Here is a 21,912-nt window from a genome sequence, read left to right as displayed (position 1 = left end):
CTTGTTTCCTTCATACAGAAGCAACTGTGAGTGACAGGACAGCGCATATGCACCTTGCCCAGCCCCTCCCTGCCAGCGGAGGATTGTGCATTTGTTGATGGCCTGACAATGGAGATCTGCAGGCTGATGAGAGAATGTCATGCTCAGTTCCCCCTACAAAAACAGCAGATCATAAGTGTCAGAAATATGCTGTGTCTGGACAGTGCACTGGACACCAGATGGGCAGGAGAGCAGGCTAGGACTGAGTCTGGCGTCACAGTCAACAGCTGCACTGCAGGCACCAAGTTTCCTTAGAAGGACACTGCTGCTGGCATTGAACCGGGACATCCCTGCATGGGCAGCAGGGGACCAACCTTGGTGATGCAGTGTCCTCTGGCTCCATTCCATTTAACTCTGGCCGATCTTACCTCGACCTCAGCCCCAGTGAGCAATGTGCTGTGTTGCTGTGGAACACACCCTCACCATCACACAGACCTGGCATGAGACACTGGATTATCCGACAGAAACTTGGTTAAATGATGTTAAAGTTGCAAAGTGAATCCCTTAAAAATCAGGAAATAGCTACAATAAGTTTGCATGTGCACCCTTAACTCGGTCCTCTTGTGCATATACATTATAATATAGGTTCTGACCCTGCACTGCCCTCCACCTTGTCTAACCACGTAGACATGTGCAAAATAAATACAAAGTGGAGTGAAACATTGCCAGATCAGAACTATTCCCTCACCCCGTGGGAGTGTTTTACAGCCATTTAGCATAGGTGTCAATGATGACATACAGGGAAGACAGTGGGGGATCAGGCAGTCTTTAACTGTACGACAACATGCTGCTGTTTCTGCAGGACCACAGGTTCATTCAAGCCCCGATTCAGGAAAACATCCCTAGTGAGGGCAGCATTGAAGGACACGCGTAAGTCCCATTTAACATGCTTAAAGTGCTGTCCTGAGACACTGATTCAGGGTGCAGGTTGGACATTGCACAATGTAAGAAGGAAGTTGCTACATTTATTTTTAAATAACGTAGTAGGGCAGAGGTGCACACTTGTGGCCAAACCAAACTGAAATCAACCCTTTTCTCTGTGCAAGTTCCAGGAACTATTTTTCACTCTGTCATTCTGCAACAAATTATTTTTATTCTATTGAATGAGTGCAGCTCAGCCTCATGACAGCGCACTGTCCCGCCTGTGCTCCTGAAGTAGATTCTGCTCTCAGCGAGACTGGTGCAGATTTGAAGCTTATTGACTTTAATGGATTTACTTCAGATTTGTCCTGCAGTAACAAATTTGGATTAGAACAAGTCAGGGATCCATGGGACCCTTGCCTCATTCCCGGAGCCCCATCCATCCTGTGCACTGAATGAGATAGGACTCCTTGGGGAAACAATAGCGTGTGATCATGTAATTAAAGACTGCACTGTAGTACCATAACGCACAAGCATATATGGGTCAGAATTAAGGTTACTTGGGCAACCGTAACTTTGGCATTTCGAAACTTGTGAGTGTTCCACTTTGTAACCTTAAGGTTCTTTTATCTAGACAGTTTGGCTAGACCAACACAAGAGCTCAGAAAGCAAGGCGATTGGAATTAATCTCAAAATATCCTATTGGTTAACGCAGAGTGCCATTTCATTCAGTTCACACTCGCACGTTGAATGAAACCTGGCTCACAGTGTTTTTTGTAGGACTTGGAATTCCACACGCATGCACAGTCCAGTTCTGCTTTGCTGTGAAACTCAAGAGACTCCTAGAGCAGGTGCAGCACAGGTGCAAAGTATCATTACAGCCTCATCGCTCAGCTGAACTGAAGTTGATTTTTTGCTGGAAAACTGAAAGGCGCTTCTCCTCACTAAGGACTATGGCAAGCTTTGACTTTCCAACCTGAAAAGCTTCACCCCGAAATAAAACCAGTGGCAAGAGGAGGTTTTTAATGGAAATGGTCCGGCAACCTTAACTGTAAGTGCCGTGCAGCTCCAGCCATCACTGCAGTCCAAAGTGCTGAGTTCACCTAATGCGTCACTGGGCACTGACGTTTTGGGACACCCCGGTGGGTTTGCTGTCGGTTCTTTTCATCAGAATATGTTTTACTGTTATCATTCCCTTTGTATTGCAGTGTCTGTCAAACCATTGCTTGTTCAACACGGGATTTCCAATAAATCGCCATTATTGGAAGTAACAACTTTGCCTCTCTAGTTCCTTTCCCCATCTGACGCGCTCAGTGGTGTGGTGAGCTCGCCCACAGAAAGAAGTGGATTATCGTGCTGAAAGCTCCAACCCTCGTTTACTCCGCTGAGCCAGGCTGTACTGGAGAAAGCTGTGCGAAAGAGACCCATGGTCTGTACTGGCCGGTGACCCCCCTGCAGCCAGTGGAGCTTACGACGGTCAAGGAGAGCCAGACCCAAAGAGTGGAAGACAATGCTCTGAAAAATGGCTTTACACAATTATGCTTGATCCATGTGGCTCCCAGGGCCTCGGTGTGATGTTTTCTTGGAGTTCCCAGTACCGTCAGTCCCCTGGTTACCCCCCTGCCTGCAGTCAGAGACTTGCAGGTGCTTAAAGGGATGTCAGCTCCCTGATGCCACTAGCCTGCTAGCCACCCACACAATCTTGGGGTTGTGTCAGCCCTTACTTTGCCTTAACAGTGGGTGCACCCCAGTTCATGAACCCCTTTGAAGCATTCCCCTGTAATATCCAGCCCCTGTCACTGATTACTCACAGAAATACCAGGTTTGCTATCCCCAAGGGGACAGCGTACACACCAGCTTGTTTGAGTCAACTGAGGATCAGAGCCTATATAACATCACAGCACTGAGATATATTTATAGTGAAAACAATCATAAGTTTTTTATCAAAGATAAAGATTTAAGAGATATTGAGTAAGGATAATGAAAACAGAAAGGTTACATATAAAACAAAACCTATACACGCTTTATAAAGACTAAACCTAACTTTTACAGCCTAACCACCTGTCTAAAAGGAGCCTTACCTCACCTGTATGTCCTTCACAGTGCTCTCAACCAGGGCAGGTTGGCATCCTGTTTTCATGAATGCGATCACACTGTCCAATTCCTTCCTCAGGTGCAGGACAAAGAAGTTTCCTTTTGCCTTCTCCTTATAGCCCCCAAAATTCATTGTTTCGTCCCCAGGATAAAGGGACGTACAATGCTTCATTTACATGTGACCCGAGGCAAAGAGGTGAACATATATCCTTTGTCTGGCCGAAACCTGTTTCTCAATCCTCCCTTGATTCAGACTTTCTTAGGAATGTATTTTCGGTGTACGCACATGCACACAAAACATCGTACATGGTATTTGTACATATATGTCACAACAATGTTAATGGCCAGTGTGACCCTGGCTTTCTTTGAAGACCCCACCGGTATGGATAAATACTATGTAAGCCATGTGCTAGGGGTGGGAAGATTGTGAGGCCTGTCAGGAGTTACTGTTACAGAACAGTGAAACCCTTTGCCAGTCGCCAGTGAGGGGCTCTTAGGGTCACACTTGGTAGTCTCGTTTTCCCCAAGAAACTGCTTTGCCCTTTATGAAGGTGTTAAAATAGCATGTGCCTGCAGGCTTCAGAGAGCAGCCCCTCCATTGCAGACCCCAGGAAGAAGAGCATAGGAGAGACAAACATCCTCAAGAGCCCAGAGCATCCCACACAAATTTCCTTCGGTCCCCAAACCAATCTTTATAAATGTGCCACAAGGGTACGTTCCTCCCTAACTCCCCAGTAGTAAGTCCTGCCATGCGGGTGCCTCATCAGAGGCAAGGCCAAACAGCCTGCATGTCTTGGCCCTCATTGCTCCTAAATGGGAGACCAAGAGAGATGGAAGATAGTACGGATAAAAGTGGGGCTCAAGGCAGCAGTCCCTGCAGGGGAATCTGCTGGTTTGGGACCGTAACACGCACAATGAATAAGAAATAAATATTAAAGCAGAAGCAAAATCTGAATGAGCAGAGGACTTCCTTCCTCCGGCATTGTGTTCTGGCTCTGGTCTAGGTGTAGCCACTGGCACAAGTGCCAGAGGGCACTGGAGGAGTTCTTTGCTTGTGTGAGGTTGGGCCGTGCACTGGTGCATGCATGGCTGCTTGAGAAGGACAGACCCAAATCCTCCACTTGGGGCACTTCCCATATTGCCCCCTGACTCTGCATAGTTCATTAGCACAGGGAACAACCCCACATGTTCATGAGTTAGGCCTCAAAAAGTCATTTCCACGTACCCGGAGAATGTAAAGAAAGTGGCAGGTGGGGAAATTAAGGTAAAGGAAGAATACTAAGGTGAACAGTATTACTATGTTCTCATTGTAACAGGTCCATCATTGATCAGTTACTGGCTAATGGGCTTATGCTTAATCAGACAAAGGCAAATACACTGTCTGATGTCCTTGAACGTTCGTCTTAGATCTGCCACAGTGTTCACCCCGTGCTGGCCTTTCTATAAGGCTGAGACACCTGGGCCAAAGTTAACGTGTGTAAGCTCTGACCCGGGAGCTGGTGAGCCAAAGTGCCCAATCACCTATGGAAAATTTGGAGTGGGCAGCACCAGAGAGTATGTTTCAGTATAAGCTAGCCATGTTTCTGGCTGTGGGGACTGTAAGGTAATTGGGAATATCTGGCTGGACTTAGAACAAAAGTTCCCCAAGCTAGGTGAGCCGATGTTGCTGCTCCCATCAGAGAGAGCAGGAATGGGCCACATGTTTGTTTCAAGTTCACCAGCAGATGGCGCACAAAGAATCTAAAAATCTTGTAATGCATTCTCATAATGGATTGGCCATTATAACAGGCTGCCGTATGAGGCGGCCAACATGCTGGCTGTGGTTTTGCACAGAAAGGACCCAGTGTGACAGAGTTCTAGTGGCTGCCTGGATGAAATACTTATTACAGGTGTAAATGAGGCAGCTCATTTGAGAGACCTAGTGCCTGCAGTGGTTTGAAGAGTCTGTGTTCCTGGGAAAGAAGGGTTTTCTCACAAGTGCATCATAGAGATTAGCCTCTAAGGCCTCTACCAGAGAAAACAGAGTTACTAAGAATGTCACAAGACACTGATGAGATCCTAGTGAGCCTGGGTTACTTCATTAACTGGAAAACTTCTGTCCTGTCTACAGTAAAAATCCCACAAACCAAAACCCAGCACCGTGGTTGTTCAGAACGGATAAGAGTGAAGAATGTCACAAGGCATTTGAGGCAGACCAATATCCTCATTTCTTTGAAGGTGCTGGTAGAGTTTGATGTCAAGATGGAACTCCAGTGGAGCCTCACCTATGGGGAGAAGTGGGTTTGGTCACAAATGGCAGATGGGACCAAAAGGCCAGCCAGGCACTTTCAGAACCAAGGTAGAAAAATGTGCTCAGATGTAACACGGCGTTCTGTTTGAAGTGAAGAAATTTCAGGAGTTTAAAGTAGAATTTCTCTCCTACTGAATCACAGACACAGAATCACTGGTTACAATTCTTGACTCCAAAATGGGGTGGCCAGCTTTAGCAGCTTCTGAATGACAGAGATGCGTTCTGAAGCTAACATCTTATCACTGTGCCACCTGATACAAGCCGCCTGAAAACCACAAAAGCACTTCTGCCATTAACGATTAGAAGGACCCACATTGCAGTCTCAGAATCTCCTTTGTGGAGATTCTGTTTCTGTTGCTGCAAAGACTGAATGACACTTTTTCCTTATGACACACAGCAAACTTCATCACCAACTCCCAGAGTACTTTATAGATTTGTCATCACCCTCCATTTGCAGAATGGAAACCTGAGGCACAGCAGAGAGGGGAAGGGAGCTGCCTGAGGTAACGCAGCTAAGTCCAGGGCACTTGGACCTAGACTGCAGTCTACCAGGATACAGCTCTCTTCCTCACCGCAAAACGAAGGCCGAAAGATTTGGTCTTACAAGAGAGAACTCTGATCCTAGCAGGTGATTTGACTTTTGTCAGTGAAGAATGATGTAAGCTAGAAGCAGCTCAAAAAGAGAATTCAGCAGAGGGACTATAATGCGGGGTTTCCATGCAGTGATACCAGAATCCATGCCAGCTTTCAGAATTCCACTGTGAATTCAAACCCCACTGGCAAAACTTGAGTGAGAACTGGTGGCCAGTTCTACTGCTCCCCTTCTTCTCCCCCCCCCCCCCCCCCAGTTCCCGCATCCATAAAGCTTGTCACTCTGTCAAAGAAAGTTCTTAGTTTGGTTTGATGTGATTTGTTCTTGACAAATCCATGCTGAGTGTTACTTATCACCTTATTGTCTTCTAGGTATTTGCAAACTGATTGCTTGATTATCTGCTCCATTATCATTCCGGACTGAAGTTAAGCTGACTGGTCTGTAATTCCCTGGGTTGTCCTTATTCCTCTTTTTATAGATTAGCACTATATTTGCCCTCTTCCAGTCCCCTGGAATCTTGCCTGTCTTCCATGCGTTTTTTGAAGATAATCTGTGGCTGGCTCAGATATCTCCTCAGTTAGCTCCTTGAGAATTCAAGGATGTATTTCATCAGGCCCTACTGATTTGAAGACATCTAACTTATCTAAGTAATTTTTTTAACTTGTTCTTTCCCTAATTTAGCCTCAGATCCTACCATACTTTCACTGGCGTTCACTATGTTAGACGTCCAATCGCTACTAACCTTTTTGGTGAAAACTGAAACAAACAAGTCGTTTAGCTTTTCCGCCATTTCCACATTTTCTGTTATTGTCTTTCCCCTCTCATTGAATAATGGGCCTGCCCTCTCCTTGATCTTCCTCTTGCTTCTAATGTGTCTGTAGAATGTTTTCTTGTTACTCTTTATGTCTCTAGCTAGTTTAATCTGATCCTGGTGATTTATTACTGTTTAATTTATCCCCAAACCTCTCTATTGATGCCTCAGTCTGGTACAGTTCCTCAGATTTGTCACCTGAAAAGGTTGGCTCAATTGTGGGAATCTCCCACACACCCTCTGCTATGAAGAGTGATGTAAAGAATTCATTTAGCTTCTCTGCAATGGCCTTGTCTTCTTTGAGTGCCCCTTTAGCACCTCAATCATCCAGTGTCCCTATGGATTGTTTGGTAGGCTTTCTGCTTCTGATGTACTTGAAAAATTTCTGTTAGTTTTTGTGTCTTTTGCTAGTTGCTCTTCAAATTCTGTTTTTGGCCTGCTTAGTTATACCTACACTTGACTTTCCAGAGTTTATGTTCCTTTCTATTTACCTCAGTAAGATTTGACTTCCAATTTTGAAAGGATGCCTTTTTGTCCCTAATTGCCTCTTTTACTCTATTGTTTAGTGGTGAAGATTTTTTGGTCCTGTTACTGTTTTGTTTTTATTTGGGCTATACATATAGTTTGAGCTTCTGTTATGGTGTTTTTAAAAAGTTTCCATGCAGCTTGCAAGGACTTCACTCTTGTGACTGTTCTTTTTAATTTCCATTTAACTAGACTCTTCGTTTTTGTGTAGTCCCCCCTTTTTGACGTTAAATGCTACTGTGGAGGGTTTCTTTGGTATTTTCCTCCCTACAAGATTGTTAAATTTAATTACATTGTGGTTGCTATTACTGAGCGGTTCCAGCTATGTTCACCTCTTGGACCAGATCCTGTGCCACTCAGGACTAAATCAAGAATTGCCTCTCCCCTTGTGGGTTCCAGGACTAACTGCTCCAAGAAGAAGTTGTCACACTGCCTCAAGGCAGACTATCTAATTACACCCCAAACTGGTGGTATGTTCTATAATTAGATTTCACCAACCCAGTACCAAATGTGAACTCCTGGATCACCAAACCAGTCTTCCCATGGGGGCACAGACAGTCCCGTGAGACTCTCCAGTCTATTTTGCCACCCCGACAAACTGAACTTAGTGATAAATGGTCACTTACACCCAAAATTACACCACATTCAGGCTGCTTCCAGTCCCAAGAGACCAGTCACTTACCCCAGATAAATTGGTACCTAGATCTTACACCAAAGACAATGCCTGTCCCAATCCTGTAATAAACTATCTAAAGGTTTATTAACTAGGAAAAAGGAATGAGAGTACTTACAGGTTAAAGCAAGCAAACAACACACAGAAATGAGTTATCATCTAGATTCTGAGAGTGACAGAGTTGTAGTGATCTGTCAATTCAAAGTGTCTTTCAGGGCAGACCCAGGAGGTAGCCCCTGGGGATCTCTGGCTTCAGTTTGGCTTCTCTGGCTCTGTGAGAGTTCAAACACTGAAGAGATGAAAAATCTCCCCATCATCTATTTCTGTTCCCCTCTCCCAGCATTCAAAACCATGGGACAAGACCAGCACATACTGCTCCATGAGTGGACTGAGCAGTTAACAAAGCTTTTGTCTTATAATGGCCCACTTAAATTTTGATAGTCCTCCTGGGAGTGCATAGTATCATAAAGGTGTGCATGGGGCTGCCAGTTGTGACCATGCCATCACAGAACATCAGGGTTGGAAGGGACCTCAGGAGGTCATCTAGTCCAACCCCCTGCTCAAAGCAGGACCAGTCCCCAACTAAATCATCCCAGCCAGGGCTTTCTCAAGCCTGACCTTAAAAACTTCTAAGGAAGGAGATTCCACCACCTCCCTAGCTAACGCATTCCAGTGTTTCACCACCCTCCGAGTGAAAAAGTTTTTCCTAATATCCAACCTAAACCTCCCCCACTGCAACTTGAGATCATTACTCCTTGTTCTGTCATCTGCTACCACTGAGAACAGTCTAGATCCATCCTCTTTGGAACCCCCTTGCAGGTAGTTGAAAGCAGCTATCAAATCCCCCCTCATTCTTCTCTTCCGCAGACTAAACAATCCCAGTTCCCTCAACCTCTCCTCATAAGTCATGTGTTCCAGTCCCCTAATCATTTTTGTTGCCCTCTGGTGGATGCTTTCCAATTTTTCCACATCCTTCTTGTAGTGTGGGGCCCAAAACTGGACACAGTACTCCAAATGAGGCCTCACCAATGTCGAATAGAGGGGAACGATCACGTCCCTCAATCTGCTGGCAATGCCCCTACATATACATCCCAAAATGCCATTGGCCTTCTTGGCAACAACGGCAAACTGTTGATTCATATACAGTTCCTCGTCCACTGTAACCCCTAGGTCCTTTTCTGCAGAACTGCTGCCGAGCCATTCGGTCCCTAGTCTGTAGCGGTGCATGGGATTCTTCCGCCCTAAGTGCAGGACTCTGCACTTGTCCTTGTTGAACCTCATCAGATTTCTTTTGGCCCAATCCTCTCATTTGTCTAGGGCCCTCTGTATCCTATCCCTACCCTCCAGCGTATCTACCTCTCCTCCCAGTTTAGTGTCATCTGCAAACTTGCTAAGGGTGTAATCCACACCATCCTCCAGATCATTTATGAAGATATTGAACAAAACCGGCCCGAGGACCGACCCTTGGGGCACTCCACTTGATACCGGCTGCCAACTAGACACGGAGCCATTGATCACTAACATGATCATCCTGACTCTCATTCTCCGTCTCCCCCAGGTGGTCGTTCATCTGACTGAGGACCTGCTGTCCCAAGCCGTGATGATGGTGGAGAACAGCCGGCCCACCCTGGCAATCAACCTGTCCGGAGCCCGGCAATACTGGCTGGAGGGCATGCTGCGCCATGAAATAGGTCAGAGCTGGGCTGGAGGCACGGGCCATGCGGGGCGCCGGGGATGTTGAGCCACGCAGGGACTCACCAGGAACTAACGCTCCTGCTGTTGAAAGGGAATAAAATGGATCAGCATGTTGCATGGCCTTTGCGGGGTGGGGTGGGCAGAAGGAGGCTGGAGCCCATCATGTCACAGAGCCGGGAGGCAGCCGTCCTTCTCTATTGGCCTCTGGGGTAACCACACTGGAAATAACACCCTGACCTGGGAGCACCTCAACTTCTCCAAGCTACTGCTGATAGGAGGGAGGGAGGAGAAGAGCCAGAGGTGGTGAGGGGCTGCAGAGCCTGGTCGGCTCCAATGCCAGGACCCCTTGGAGCTGGCTCTGCACAACGGTGGGGGTGAGGACTCAGCACTACATGGAGAAATGCCGATGGAGGGAGGCACAGAGGGGGTTGTTTAGGGCAGCAGGTGAGGGTGGGACGCCAAGAAAAACTGCTCGGAATTTTTCACAGTGGACATTTTTTTCATTGGAAAATGGCCCTTTCTTCTTTGAAGGCCTCTGTGATCCCCATGGGGGAGTTGCCCCTTGGCAGCAAGCACAGAGCCCTCTTTGAAGTCCTGTCCATTGGGGAGCGGGAGCCCTCCCCCCCACGTGGCACTGAACACATGGCACTGGTGGCTGGAAGAGCCGAAGCACCCTCTGCCGTGCCCACTGCGGCTCGGGAGGGTTAACGTGCGTGCTGGAATTAGTTGAAAAGGTGTTAGTGCAGCATTAGGGCAGGGCAGGAGCACGACCGCTATAGGTTCACACATTCAGCTAGGGCTGCAAAATCAAGCTCTCAAAAGTTCAGAAGCACCAGAATTAGGGCTCCCGCTCCAACCTCCCTTCCGTCTCTTTGTGCGTATGCATTAGGATACAGGCTTTAATTACAGAGTCACATGCTACTTTTTCCACAGGACCCTGATTCATTCAGTGCCCACTGAAAGACCTTTCAGAGCTCTCAGCCAGAAGGGTCCAGACAAAGGTGTCCCCTCCCAGCAGGTGCTTTGTCAGGGGCAGGAGGGGAGGTGGCAAGGAGAAGCCTGACGATCAAGGAGTCCCAAGTGCAAGTGGGGGTGGGGGGCTCTAGAGCAGGGGTTCTCAACCTTTTTCCTTCTGAGGTCCCCCCAAAATGCTATAAAAACTCCACAGCCCACCAATGCCTTATAAAAGCCAGAGCCAACGTTAGAGGGTAGCAAGCAGGGCCCCAAACCACAGGGGACCCTGCAGAGCTATGTTCCTCAGGCTTCAGCTCCAGGTGGCATGGCTCAGGGCTCCTGGCTACAGCCCTGCACAGTGGTGCTTCAGCTTTATGCCCTGGGCCCCAGCAAGTCTAACACTGGCCCTGCTTGGCAGATCCCCCCGAAACCTGCTCACTGCCCCCCCCCCAGAGGGCCCCAGATCTCTGATTGAGAACCACTGCTCTAGAGAGAGGCCTGAGGGAGGGTTGTTAATTTCTGCTTATTGAACCAGGGAGCTTAGATTTTGTAAAAGTTTGTTAAACTCAGCAGTGAAGCCATCTGGCCCTGGGGGACAGTTTAGATATCAAAGGATTAATGGAGTATTATTCCAGCCCTCCTGCCACCAGTCCTAGAGCACAGTTAGTAGCTGCTGTGCTCCTGAGCTCTGAAGGGGAAGATCAAATGTCAGAGGTTTTGTCAGAGAGACGAGATGGGTGAGGTAATGCCTTCTACTGGACCAACTTCTGTTGGTGAGAGAGACACGCTTTTGTTAGACTTTTATCTGCTGAAAGAGTAGCTGTGGGGTAGGGGGAGTTTGCCATGTCCCTTATCAATGTGGGGAACGATTTACCCCCAATGCTCCTGATTTCCTAGCCCCATTGCCCAGGGGCTTTGCACAGGGTGTGTGAGACATGGGTTGAGGCTGACTAATTTCTCTCCCTTGTCTTCTCTAGGCACTCATTACATCCGTGGGGTGAATAATGCCCGCCAGCCTTGGCACAGCATGGAGGGCCGTAAGCAGTATGGCCTGAAGCCTGCTAACCCCACAGAAGAAGGCCTGGCCAGTCTGCATAGTGTCCTCTTCCGTAAGCAGCCCTTTCTGTGGCGGGCAGCGCTGCTGTACTACACCGTCCACCAGGCCAGTCACATGTCCTTCAGCGTGCTCTTCCAGCACTTGGAGCAGTACGTCCAAGACGCCAGAGTCCGGTGGGACTACTGCGTGCGGGCAAAACGAGGCCAGACTGACACCTCACAGCCAGGTGGGAGATAGCTCCACTGCAGGGAATGGGACTTGGTGGTTAAGACACTGGGCTGGGAGGCTGGAGACCTGGGGTCGGTTCCTAGCTCTGCTACTGCCCAGGGGTGAATCTCTGTTCTCCTCCCCTATGTTCCAGCGTGTCTCATCAGAGCATGGAGGGTCTCTTGCTGTGTGTGTGCAGGACTGGACCACGCCAGCAGAGCGAGCAATGTGGGGGCCGCAAATGGCACCTCAGTACCGCAAGCTGGGGATTTGCTGTTTTAGGTGGGGATTGGCAGGAAAGGGAGAGTGAGCATGGAGAACTGGTGGCAGGAGAGGGATGGTGTGGACAACCATCAGCACAGGGTCCAGCATGAGAACTGTACAAGGCCGTGGTGTCACAGCTGGGCCCTGCTCTGGCTGGTTGAATCCGTGGTGGCCCCTGCCAGCAGCTCCTTTCTAACCTGAGCTCACATGGCTGTGGAAGGGGGGCACCCTGGTGGGGGGTGTCTTCCCTGAAGAGTTCTCCCTTTCTTGTGTTGCTCTGACTAGCTTTGGAGGTGACACTATCCCTTCAAGACCTGTGCAAAAATGAGTTTAAAAAGTAGCCTCAGGTCCTAGCCCAGCCATTCTGCCCCTGTCATTTGGCTGTGTGAGAGACCCACATGAGCCAGAGGAGAAACTGGCTGACTGCAGAGGGGTAACAGTGAAACTGACTAGATGTAATGTGGGATATGGACCTTCTGTGTACAACTCCTCTGACACCCCCACGCTGGCACCTCAGCCTCTCTTTTTGCTGAAGCACTTGCAGAGTTGGGTCTCTCCAGGGCTTTTCAAGAAGCGTTACACTGAGTCCAAGGCAGCACTACGGTAGCCGGAGCCCTGAACGTGGGTGATTGTAACAGCTCCCAATCATTGTCACAGACCGAGGAACCACCCAGTCCACTTGTCAGACAAATACTGACACTTAACACCCAGAACCCTTGTAGACAGTCGTTGAAATACTACGATTACAAAGAGTGCTGCCGCTGCTCATGCTTTTCATAGATTTATAGATTTTAGGGCCAGGAGGGGTCACTGTGACCATCCCTTCTGCCCTCCTGCATACACAGCTGGAGAATGTCACTAGGGATCCCTGTAGCAGCCCCATCACTCAGAGGGACTGAGGCACTTGACTCCCATTGGTTTTACTGGGAGCTAGGCACTGGAATACATTTGAGCAGCTGCCCCTGTCTTTGTTTAAAGACTCCAGGTGACAGTGAATCCACCACGCCTCTGTGTCAGTTTTTTCAATGGTTAATTACCCCTCATCTAGTTTCAACTGCCAGCCCTTGGATTTTGTTCTGACTTTATTTGCTAGATTAAAGAGTCCTCTACTAGTGTATCACTTGGGGGGTACTGAAAACTGTGTTACCATTACCAGCACTACCACTTCAAATTATAACGGGTTTCCCGCTCCTGCTTGCAGGCTAGGGGGCTCGGTAGGGAAGTGTGTGATCTGGGGATAGCAGCAGTCAGTCTGTGGAGAGCCAGCCTAGAGCGAAGTGAGGTGAGTTGGGCCTCTCGCTGTCTTAGGGAGCAGCCTGCTTTGTCTCTCTCTGTTTTTTTTTATTGTTTTGGGTTTGAGATCTGGACTCTACGAGTACATCTACACGTGCAGCTAGGGGGGTGAGTCCCAGCTCAAGGAGATATACTCATGGTAGCGCACACCCAGCGAGCACACTAAAAATCAAGTGTAGCCATGAGCTAGGCATCCTGAGTATGTGCCTAGACTTTCAGACAGGTACATACTTAACGGTGGCTGGTCCGTCCTGCAGCTCACACTGCTACAGCTACGCTCTGTTTTTAGCACCTGTCTCTCATCAAGCTACACCCCAGCTCGAAGTGTAGACATAGCCTAAGAAATGAAGTAACATTACATGGCAGCCTGCAGAAAGAGTATTTCTGTTTTTCTTCTACTTTTGTGTGTGTGCTGTGAACATAACAGAGAAAGCTGGGACGGCTTCTTTAGGAAAGAAAAATAAAAGAGGACGATGAAGAGTAGAGATAAAATGGCTACCTACCACAATATGGAGAGTTTCCAGTTTAATGGGGGGGGGGGGGGGGGGGGGGGGGAGGAAGATTTTGCAACATACATTCAGAGACTTTAGCAGTATTTTTACGCGTATGCGATAGAAGATACTGATAAACAGAGGGCTGTTTTCCTAACGTTGGTGGGAAAAACAACATTTACCATGCTTAAGCTTGCGTTGTCCACAGAAACCTGAGCTGGAGTATAAAGGACATAAAGGAGAGTCTAGAACAGTGGTTTTCAACCTTTTTTCATTTGTAGACCCTAAAAATTTCAAATGGAGGTGCGGACCCCTTTGGAGATCTTAGCCATAGTCTGCAGACCCCTAGGGGTCCCTGGACCACAAGTTGAGAACCACTGGACTGAAGAAACCAGATCATGTAGCTTCTCCCAGAGGTCCCTAACCTGCAAGCAGGACCAGGAAACCCCTTATAGTTTACAGTGATAGCTTTAATTTTCTCCTAAGCAGATTTCATTACCTCACTCTTCACCCCTTTCCCAGGTCAGTAATAAATATATTGGAGACCGCTGGTCCTAGTACTGACCTGAGCCCGCTGGACTTGCTTCTGACCTCACTTGCTTCTGACCTCATAATGATCAATGGCTCCATGTCTAATTGCCGGTATCAAGTGGAGTGCCCCAAGGGTCGGTCCTGGGGCCGATTTTGTTCAATATCTTCATTAATGATCTGGAGGATGGCGTGGACTGCACGCTCAGCAAGTTTGCAGATGACACTAAACTGGGAGGAGAGGTAGATACGCTGGAGGGTAGGGATAGGATACAGAGGGCCCTAGACAAATTAGAGGATTGGGCCAAAAGAAATCTGATGAGGTTCAACAAGGACAAGTGCAGAATCCTGCACTTAGGACGGAAGAATCCCATGCACCGCTACAGACTAGGGACCGACCGGCTCGGCAGCAGTTCTGCAGAAAAGGACCTAGGGGTTACAGTGGACAAGAAGCTGTATATGAGTCAACAGTGTGCCCTTGTTGCCAAGAAGTCCAATGGCATTTTGGGACGTATAAGTAGGGGCATTGCCAGCAGATCAAGGGACGTGATCGTTCCCCTCTATTCGACATTGGTGAGGCCTCATCTGGAGTACCGTGTCCAGTTTTGGGCCCCACACTAAAAGAAGGATGTGGAAAAATTGGAAAGCGTCCACCAGAGGGCAACAAAAATGATTAGGGGACTGGAACACATGACTTATGAGGAGAGGCTGAGGGAACTGGGATTGTTTAGTCTGCAGAAGAGAAGAAAGAGGGGGGATTTGATAGCTGCTTTCAACTACCTGCAAGGGGGTTCCAAAGAGGATGGCTCTAGACTGTTCTCAGTGGTAGCAGATGACAGAACAAGGAGTAATGGTCTCAAGTTGCAGTGGGGGAGGTTTAGGTTGGATATTAGGAAAAACTTTTTCACTCGGAGGGTGGTGAAGCACTGGAATGGGTTACCTAGGGAGGTGGTGGAATCTCCTTCTGTCATAAATATAAAGGGAAGGGTAAACACCTTTAAAATCCCTCCTGGCCAGAGGAAAAACCCTTTCACCTGTAAAGGGTTAAGAAGCTAGGATAACCTCGCTGGCACCTGACCACAGTGACCAATGAGGAGACAAGGTACTTTCAAAGCTGGAGGGGGGAGAAACAAAGGGTCTGGGTCTGTCTGTGTGATGCATTTGCCGGGAACAGACAGGAATGGAGTCTTAGAACTTAGTAAGAGATCTAGCTAGATATGCGTTAGATTATGATTTCTTTAAATGGTTGAGGAAATAAGCTGTGCTGAATGGAATGGATATTCCTATTTTTGTGTCTTTTTATAACTTAAGGTTTTGCCTAGAGGGATTCTCTATGTTTTGAATCTAATTACCCTGTAAGGTATTTACCATCCTGATTTTACAGAGGTGATTTTTTTTTACTTTTTCTTCTATTAAAATTCTTCTTTTAAGAAACTGATTTCTTTTTCATTGTTCTTAAGATCCAAGGGTTTGGGTCTGTGGTCACCTATGCAAATTGGTAAGGATTTTTATCAAGCCTTCCCCAGGAAGTGGGGTGCAAGGGTTGGGAGGATTTGGGGGGGAAAGACGTTTCCAAACAACTCTTTCCCCATAACCGGTTAAACGTTTGGTGGTGGCAGCGAAAGTCCAAGGGCAAAGGGTAAAATAGTTCGTACCTTGGGGAAGTTTTAACCTAAGCTGGTAAAAGTAAGCTTTGGAGGTTTTCATGCAGGTCCCCACATCTGTACCCTAGAGTTCAGAGTGGGGAAGGAACCTTGACACCTTCCTTAGAGGTTTTTAAGGCCAGGCTTGACAAAGCCCTGGCTGGGATGATTTAGTTGGGGATTGGCCCTGCGTTGAGCAGGGGGTGGGACGAGATGACCTCCGGAGGCCCCTCCCAACCCTGAGATTCTGTGATTCACTTACACCAGTTCTTTCCTAGTCTAACTCTAAGGGATGTGTACGCTTGGAGCTAGAGCTGCCATGCTGAGCTCGTGTAGACATACCCACGGTAGCGCTCATCGAGCCAGCACATTACAAGTAGCAGCGCAGCCGCAGCGCACTGGCTGCCCCATGTACGTACCCAGGGGGCCTGGACGGGTTTGTGCTTGGGGCAGCCAGCCCTTGCCACTGCCGTGCTGCTGCAGCTACACTATGATCCTTTCAGCTGATGAGAGCCAGCACGGTACATCTGTGTGAGCTGGGCACCGCACCCCTCGCTCCAAGTGCAGTCACACCCCAGCTGACGTCTGTTGAAATGCCGTTGATTTGCACCAGGGTGGGATGAAAATTAGGTCCACAGCAGCTAGCACTTCTCCTCCTTACTCTCTTCCAGGCTGTTTCAGTAAGGATCAAGTGTATCTGGATGGAATTCTCCGGATCCTGAGGCATCGGCAGACTATTGACTTCCGGTTGCTGGCAGAACTGGGCAAGGTAACAGCCTGGAGTGATGGACAGAACCTGCTTCCTGGTGTGAAATCAGTACATGGAAACAGTTCGCTGCAGGATGGGCCATGGTTTATGGATTATTTATATGGCGTTTTTACACCCCCAGCCAGTGCGATAACTAGGGTTCTTCCCCTTGGTCTCAGGGACATAATCGTAAACTTTGCTATTTGATTAATGTAAATACTCAGAAGATTAACATGACAAACCCAGTTTTGGTCATTAACCCTGTTCTTGAATTATGGAATTTAGCACAAATACCAAATAGGAAATTACTGCAGAAAGGGATGAGGGGATTATAGTGGATCACAAACTAAATATGAGTCAACGGTGTTAGAAAAATGTGGACATCATTCTGGGATCTATTAGCAGGAGTGTTGTTACGCAAGACACAAAAAGTAATTCTTCCACTCTATTCTACACTGGTAAGGCTTCAGATGGAGTATTGTGTCCAAATCTGGGCACCAGACTTCGGGAAAGATGTGGACAAATTGGAGAAAGTCCAGAGGAGAGCCACAAAAATAATGAACAGTCTAGAAAACATGACCTGTGAGGAAAGACTGAAAAAACTGTGTTTGTTTAGTCTGGAGAAGAAAAGACTGGGGGAAGGGTGGGAATAACAGTCTTCAAGTACGTAAAAGGTTGTTATAAAGAGGAGGGTGAAAAATTGTTCTTAACCACCTAGGACAGGACAAAAAGCAATGGACTTGAACTGCAGTAAGGGAGATTTAGGTTGGATATTCGGAAATACTTCCTAACTTAAGGGTAGCTAAGCACTGGAACAGATAACCTAAGGAGGTTGTGGAATCTCTGTTGTCAGAGGTTTTTAAGAACAGGTTAGCCAAACACCTGCCAGGGATGCCTAGATAATATTTAGTCCTGCCTCAGTGCAGGGGACTGGACTAGATGATCTATCCAAGTCCCTTCCTGTCCTGAATTTCTATGAAAAAGAAATTTATTTGAGAGAGAATGGAAACAAGTGTGAGCGATGGAAAAAAATGGCTACATATAAAACACAAACTAGGGCTGACATTTATTACTAGTTACCTTATCTATCCAATCAAGTAGATTCTCTCCTGAAAGTTCAGTCTTTTGCAGCATTTGCTAGTCCCCAGGAGCTAGGACAGCATCTTCCATGCAGCATCCCCACTCAGCCAGGTTCTTTGTCAGTGGCTGGATGCTGCAGCGTGTCTTTCTCCACCCTGTGAGACACTGAATCAGTCCTTTGCCTTTACGCGGAGGGCCATCTCTTCGCTGCCATAGCATCCCATCTCACTTCAGTGGGCTTATAGTTTATCTTTGATGGTTTGCCACTGATTGTTTGGGCTGCTGCAATGGTGGACGACAGCACTATACGTTATGTAATTGGCTAGCCAGCAAGGGGGGTGGCAACCCCTTTCCACTTTAATGGGCTGTCACCAAGACACATTATTCCCAGTTGACTCACTTTCCTCAAGACCCATAAGGGCCTAATTTTCAATCTAGTTACATTATCCCTTAAGTAAAACCAGTGCACATATCTTGCAATGATTGAGGATTGATAAGTTACAAGTTTTCAGCAGAGACCTCACAAGCTGCCCTTCTTTAATAAATACCTTGAAAGCAGTGTATTAGGCACAGTGAGTTTGTCAGGTCAGAGACAGGCATTGCTTCTAACTGACAGTGACCCCTTTGCTGGCTGGCACCAATGTGTCTCAGTGTCACAGTAACTCTTTTCTCCCTGTACAGAGAGTTGAATTCACAGGAGTGTCTCTTGAGCAGATCACACCGAGCTCCTCTGTACCTCAGGCCAGGTTTCAGATAGTATCGGACTCATACAAAGACTGCAAAGTATATGCTCGTATGACAGTGAGGAGTTCCCTGAGACTTCTAGGTCACGTGGCAGCTTGCATGTATGTGGCTCAGCATGCCAGACTTCTCCGCAGAGCCCTGCAGAGGTGGTTGAAGTCTGCCTGCTGTCCCACTCGGCATCCACAGGACATGCTGACTCACGTACATGCAAGTGTCTTGTCATCCCTGGACTGGTGGATGGACCTTGCCAGTGTATACAACGGGTTCCCTTTTCCCCAACCCTGCCCTCAATGACCCTAGTCACAGATGCTTCATCTATTGGCCGGGGAGGACTTTCAGACTCAGGGTCTCTGGTCAGCTCAGGATCTCTCTCTCCACCATCAGTGTTTGAGAGCTTTCAGCTATTCACCTGGCCTGTCAAGCGTATCTACCTCATATCAGAGGTTGTTCTGTGCACGTGCTCATGGAGAACACTGCTGCGATGGTCTGGTTAAACAAGCAGAGAGGTGCCTGTCCAATGAACCTGTGGACTTTCTGCATCAAGAATGGACTAATGCTCAAAGCATCCTCCTCCCAGAAATGTCTAGTGAACCATCTCAGCAGAGATCACAAACGGTCCCTCGGACTCACCATCGCGGAGACCATTTTCTGGATGTGGGAAATGCCGGCAATAGACCTGTCCACCACCTGAGGGAACAGGAAGTGTCAGCAGTTCTGTTCCAGAGCAGGTTGCAGCCCAGGTGCTTTGTCAGACACCTTTCTACTCTCCTGGACAGGGAAACTTCTCTATACAGTCCCCCTCCCCCTCCATATGGTGCTGAGATTTGAGCAGCTTCAGACAGGCTCACCCCGTGCTAATTTTGATAGCTCAAGCCTGGCCATGTCAGCATTGGTTCTCAGCCCGGTGGAACCAGTCGTGTTGAGCTCCCATATCTGTGCCACACAGAAGAGCTTTTAGACACAGGCGGCACTTGCTACCCTGGGCCTGCGTTTTTCCTGATCACAAAGATAGATACCATCAGTGTGAGGTGACAAAACCCAGCAAATTAACCAGCCTACCTGGGGAGTCTCCCAAGAAAGTCACCACACCTGAGAGACTCTCTTGGTCCTTCTTTGGTTTGGCTTGGCCTGGGCATTCAGAGACTACTGTGTATTTCAGAAGCTCTGGCCTGACCCCAGTTTCTTGCTGCATGGCTTATTTCGATACATTTGCTGATTTAGGCCTACAGTAGGTGCTCTGGTCCCTGTCACAGGGATAAGCGTGTGATTACGTCGGTTTGTTCTATGGCTGAGCAAGGCAGTGCCATCCCACCCTGTACCTTGCCCTCACTGCAGCCCCCACCAGGTGCAAGCTCAAGGGCTCAAGCAAAGTTCCTGTCAGTCCAGATGAGCCGCTGTTTGTAGGACCTGAGAGAAGGTGTCTGCTAGAGGGAGTTGCCTGTGCTCTGTCTCAGCTGCCTCCATATCAGCAATTTCTGCTCCAAATGGGAAACTGACCTGCCAGACCCAAATATCTGCACCTGCTGAGCCGAGGGGCAACAGCTCGTTGTCTCATGCACTGCAGTGAGAAACAAGAGTATCTGTTGGAAGCATCTCCATGACCCCTTCACATCACCCCAGACCAGAGAGTCTGGAGCTGGTGGTTCATAGCCACCCATCCCTCCTGGCTGGAGAGTGACCATGTAGCTCAGGTGCCTGGAATTCCTGGGAACGTTCCATCCATTCTTGCTACCATGCAGTGCCCTATCAGTAAGGCCCGGGCTAGTGTAGTTAACAATTAGCAGCCCTCCCACAATACAGCAGGAGGTGAGTGAATCTGCAGGTGTGCAGAGATCCCCTTGTGTGGCTGGCCTGAAACATCTGTTTTCTTTCCACCAGGTCTCCTATGAAGATGTGAACCAGCTGAAGGAATTTGGTGTTCTAGAGAAGGCGCGAATCCCCCATTTCATGCAGGACATGGAACGGTACAGACAGCAGCTTGACCACATCATCGCCACCAACAGACTGAATGAGGAAGAGCTAGAGCAGTTGCTGCCGGACTGACCTGGTCTGCAGGGTCCTGACCTACCTGCCCCTGTGGCAGAGTCCCACTTCCCAGGCCACGCTGCCTTTTGTGCCAGGAAGCCTTGGGCACAAAAGGGAGTTGTCTTGTGTGCGTGTCTGACTGCAGCCGTCCAAAGCATTCAGGGTGCCATGGGGTCTGTGTATTTATTATTCATTTTGTGACTGTTCAGCAGGTCAGTCCTCACCTGGAGGAAGCTTCCTCCCATCCATTCAGAACTGGGTCCTGCAAAGGGAGAGCTGGTTGTGTGTGGATTCCTGCAGGAGGGCATGGCTTAGCAGTACGGAATGCAGCGGTGAGGGTGGGGGGAGGGGACAATGGCTAAGATGCATGCAATGCCACGGGAGGGAACTAGCACCAGAGGTGCTTTGGGGGTTGTTTTTTATACATGCTGTTGTGGAGGGAGGGCGTTACACTGGGGAAAGGAAGGATGATGGAAGATATTTAAACAGCCCAAATCCAAGATGGAGAACAGAAATGTTTCTATAGGAATCACTGAGAGGACTGTGAAGTCTGCAGATCACATGTTAAAACCCTAGGAGGCAGCCGCAGATTGGTCAGGGAGGGTGGAAGGGAGCGCTGCACTCCAGGAGAGGATGAAGGATTACCAGGTCTGTTCTCGTCTGTATCGGGTCTTACACTGTGCTCATCACTGTAGGACCTGGGCAGTGGGGAAACCACACAGCTAGGAGTGACTTCCCTAATTGGTGAGAGTGGACTGGATAGTATTAAAGAAATCAAATGTAGGCTGCATGCCCTGAAAAGCTTCCGACAGTGCAATATTTCCTCACGAGCAGGCGCTCTGGTCAGCACACTCTGCGCCAGAACTCAATCAGCTGCTTAGTTGCTTCCCACCCTTTGTCTAGACAGCGCCTGTAAAAATGCCTTTGCCCTTGACCATTCCTCAGCTGTAAGAAGGATTTTAATCCCCCCAATAAAGATTTTTTTCCACTCGTGTTTACATGGGAAGCGTCAGTGACATTGGAAGGCCTCTTTTTGCTGGAGGCCTCACTGGGGGACTGTGAGAAGGTGTCATCCAAGAACGTGAGATCTGAGCACCAGATTTCTGGCAGTGTTGGAGGACTCTTGTGAACGGTCCCAGCCCTGTCAGTGATAGTTCAGCGAGTAGCCAGTTCCATTCTGAAGGCCCTTTCTCCATAGCTTAGAACTTAGTCAAACGTTCACTTTGCGGCATGACATTTTCCAGCTCTCGTCTCTGCCTCCTGGTGATTTTTTGATGTTGTTGCAAAGTTTGACCCTG

At 48.3% G+C, this 21,912-nt stretch overlaps 2 protein-coding genes across 7 annotated transcripts in view; one reads left to right on the top strand and one right to left on the bottom strand.

Moving 5' to 3' along the window:
* The window catches only part of KIAA0895L (KIAA0895 like), a 45,071-nt gene extending 23,463 nt beyond the window's left edge, over nucleotides 1–21,608 (top strand). For all 3 annotated transcript variants that reach the window (XM_037878150.2, XM_037878153.2, XM_037878152.2), the window contains 4 exons: nucleotides 9,444–9,576; nucleotides 11,512–11,817; nucleotides 16,689–16,786; nucleotides 20,468–21,608. In XM_037878150.2, the coding sequence (XP_037734078.1) occupies nucleotides 9,444–9,576; nucleotides 11,512–11,817; nucleotides 16,689–16,786; nucleotides 20,468–20,632 (702 nt within the window). In that variant the 3' untranslated portion in view covers nucleotides 20,633–21,608. The remainder of the gene's footprint in view (nucleotides 1–9,443; nucleotides 9,577–11,511; nucleotides 11,818–16,688; nucleotides 16,787–20,467) is intronic.
* Nucleotides 7,954–21,912, bottom strand: part of TMEM208 (transmembrane protein 208) — a 22,577-nt gene continuing 8,618 nt past the window's right edge. Inside the window, exons 6-8 of one of the 4 annotated variants that reach the window (XR_005222297.2) lie at nucleotides 19,220–19,276; nucleotides 17,846–18,000; nucleotides 7,954–8,157 (exon numbers count right to left, since the gene is read on the bottom strand). Coding sequence is in view for 3 of the 4 variants with exons in the window: in XM_037878154.2 (XP_037734082.1) it covers nucleotides 18,432–18,518; nucleotides 19,220–19,276 (144 nt within the window). In the remaining variant the exon portion in view is untranslated. Of the gene's footprint in view, nucleotides 8,158–17,601; nucleotides 18,519–19,219; nucleotides 19,277–21,912 lie in introns of those variants that run through there. The other 3 variants (XM_037878154.2, XM_043526121.1, XM_037878156.2) reach the window with 3 other exon arrangements.

This window comes from Chelonia mydas, chromosome 12 (assembly GCF_015237465.2).
Source record: "Chelonia mydas isolate rCheMyd1 chromosome 12, rCheMyd1.pri.v2, whole genome shotgun sequence".
Taxonomy (NCBI): domain Eukaryota; kingdom Metazoa; phylum Chordata; order Testudines; family Cheloniidae; genus Chelonia; species Chelonia mydas.
This window is presented reverse-complemented; position numbering and strand designations above follow the sequence as displayed.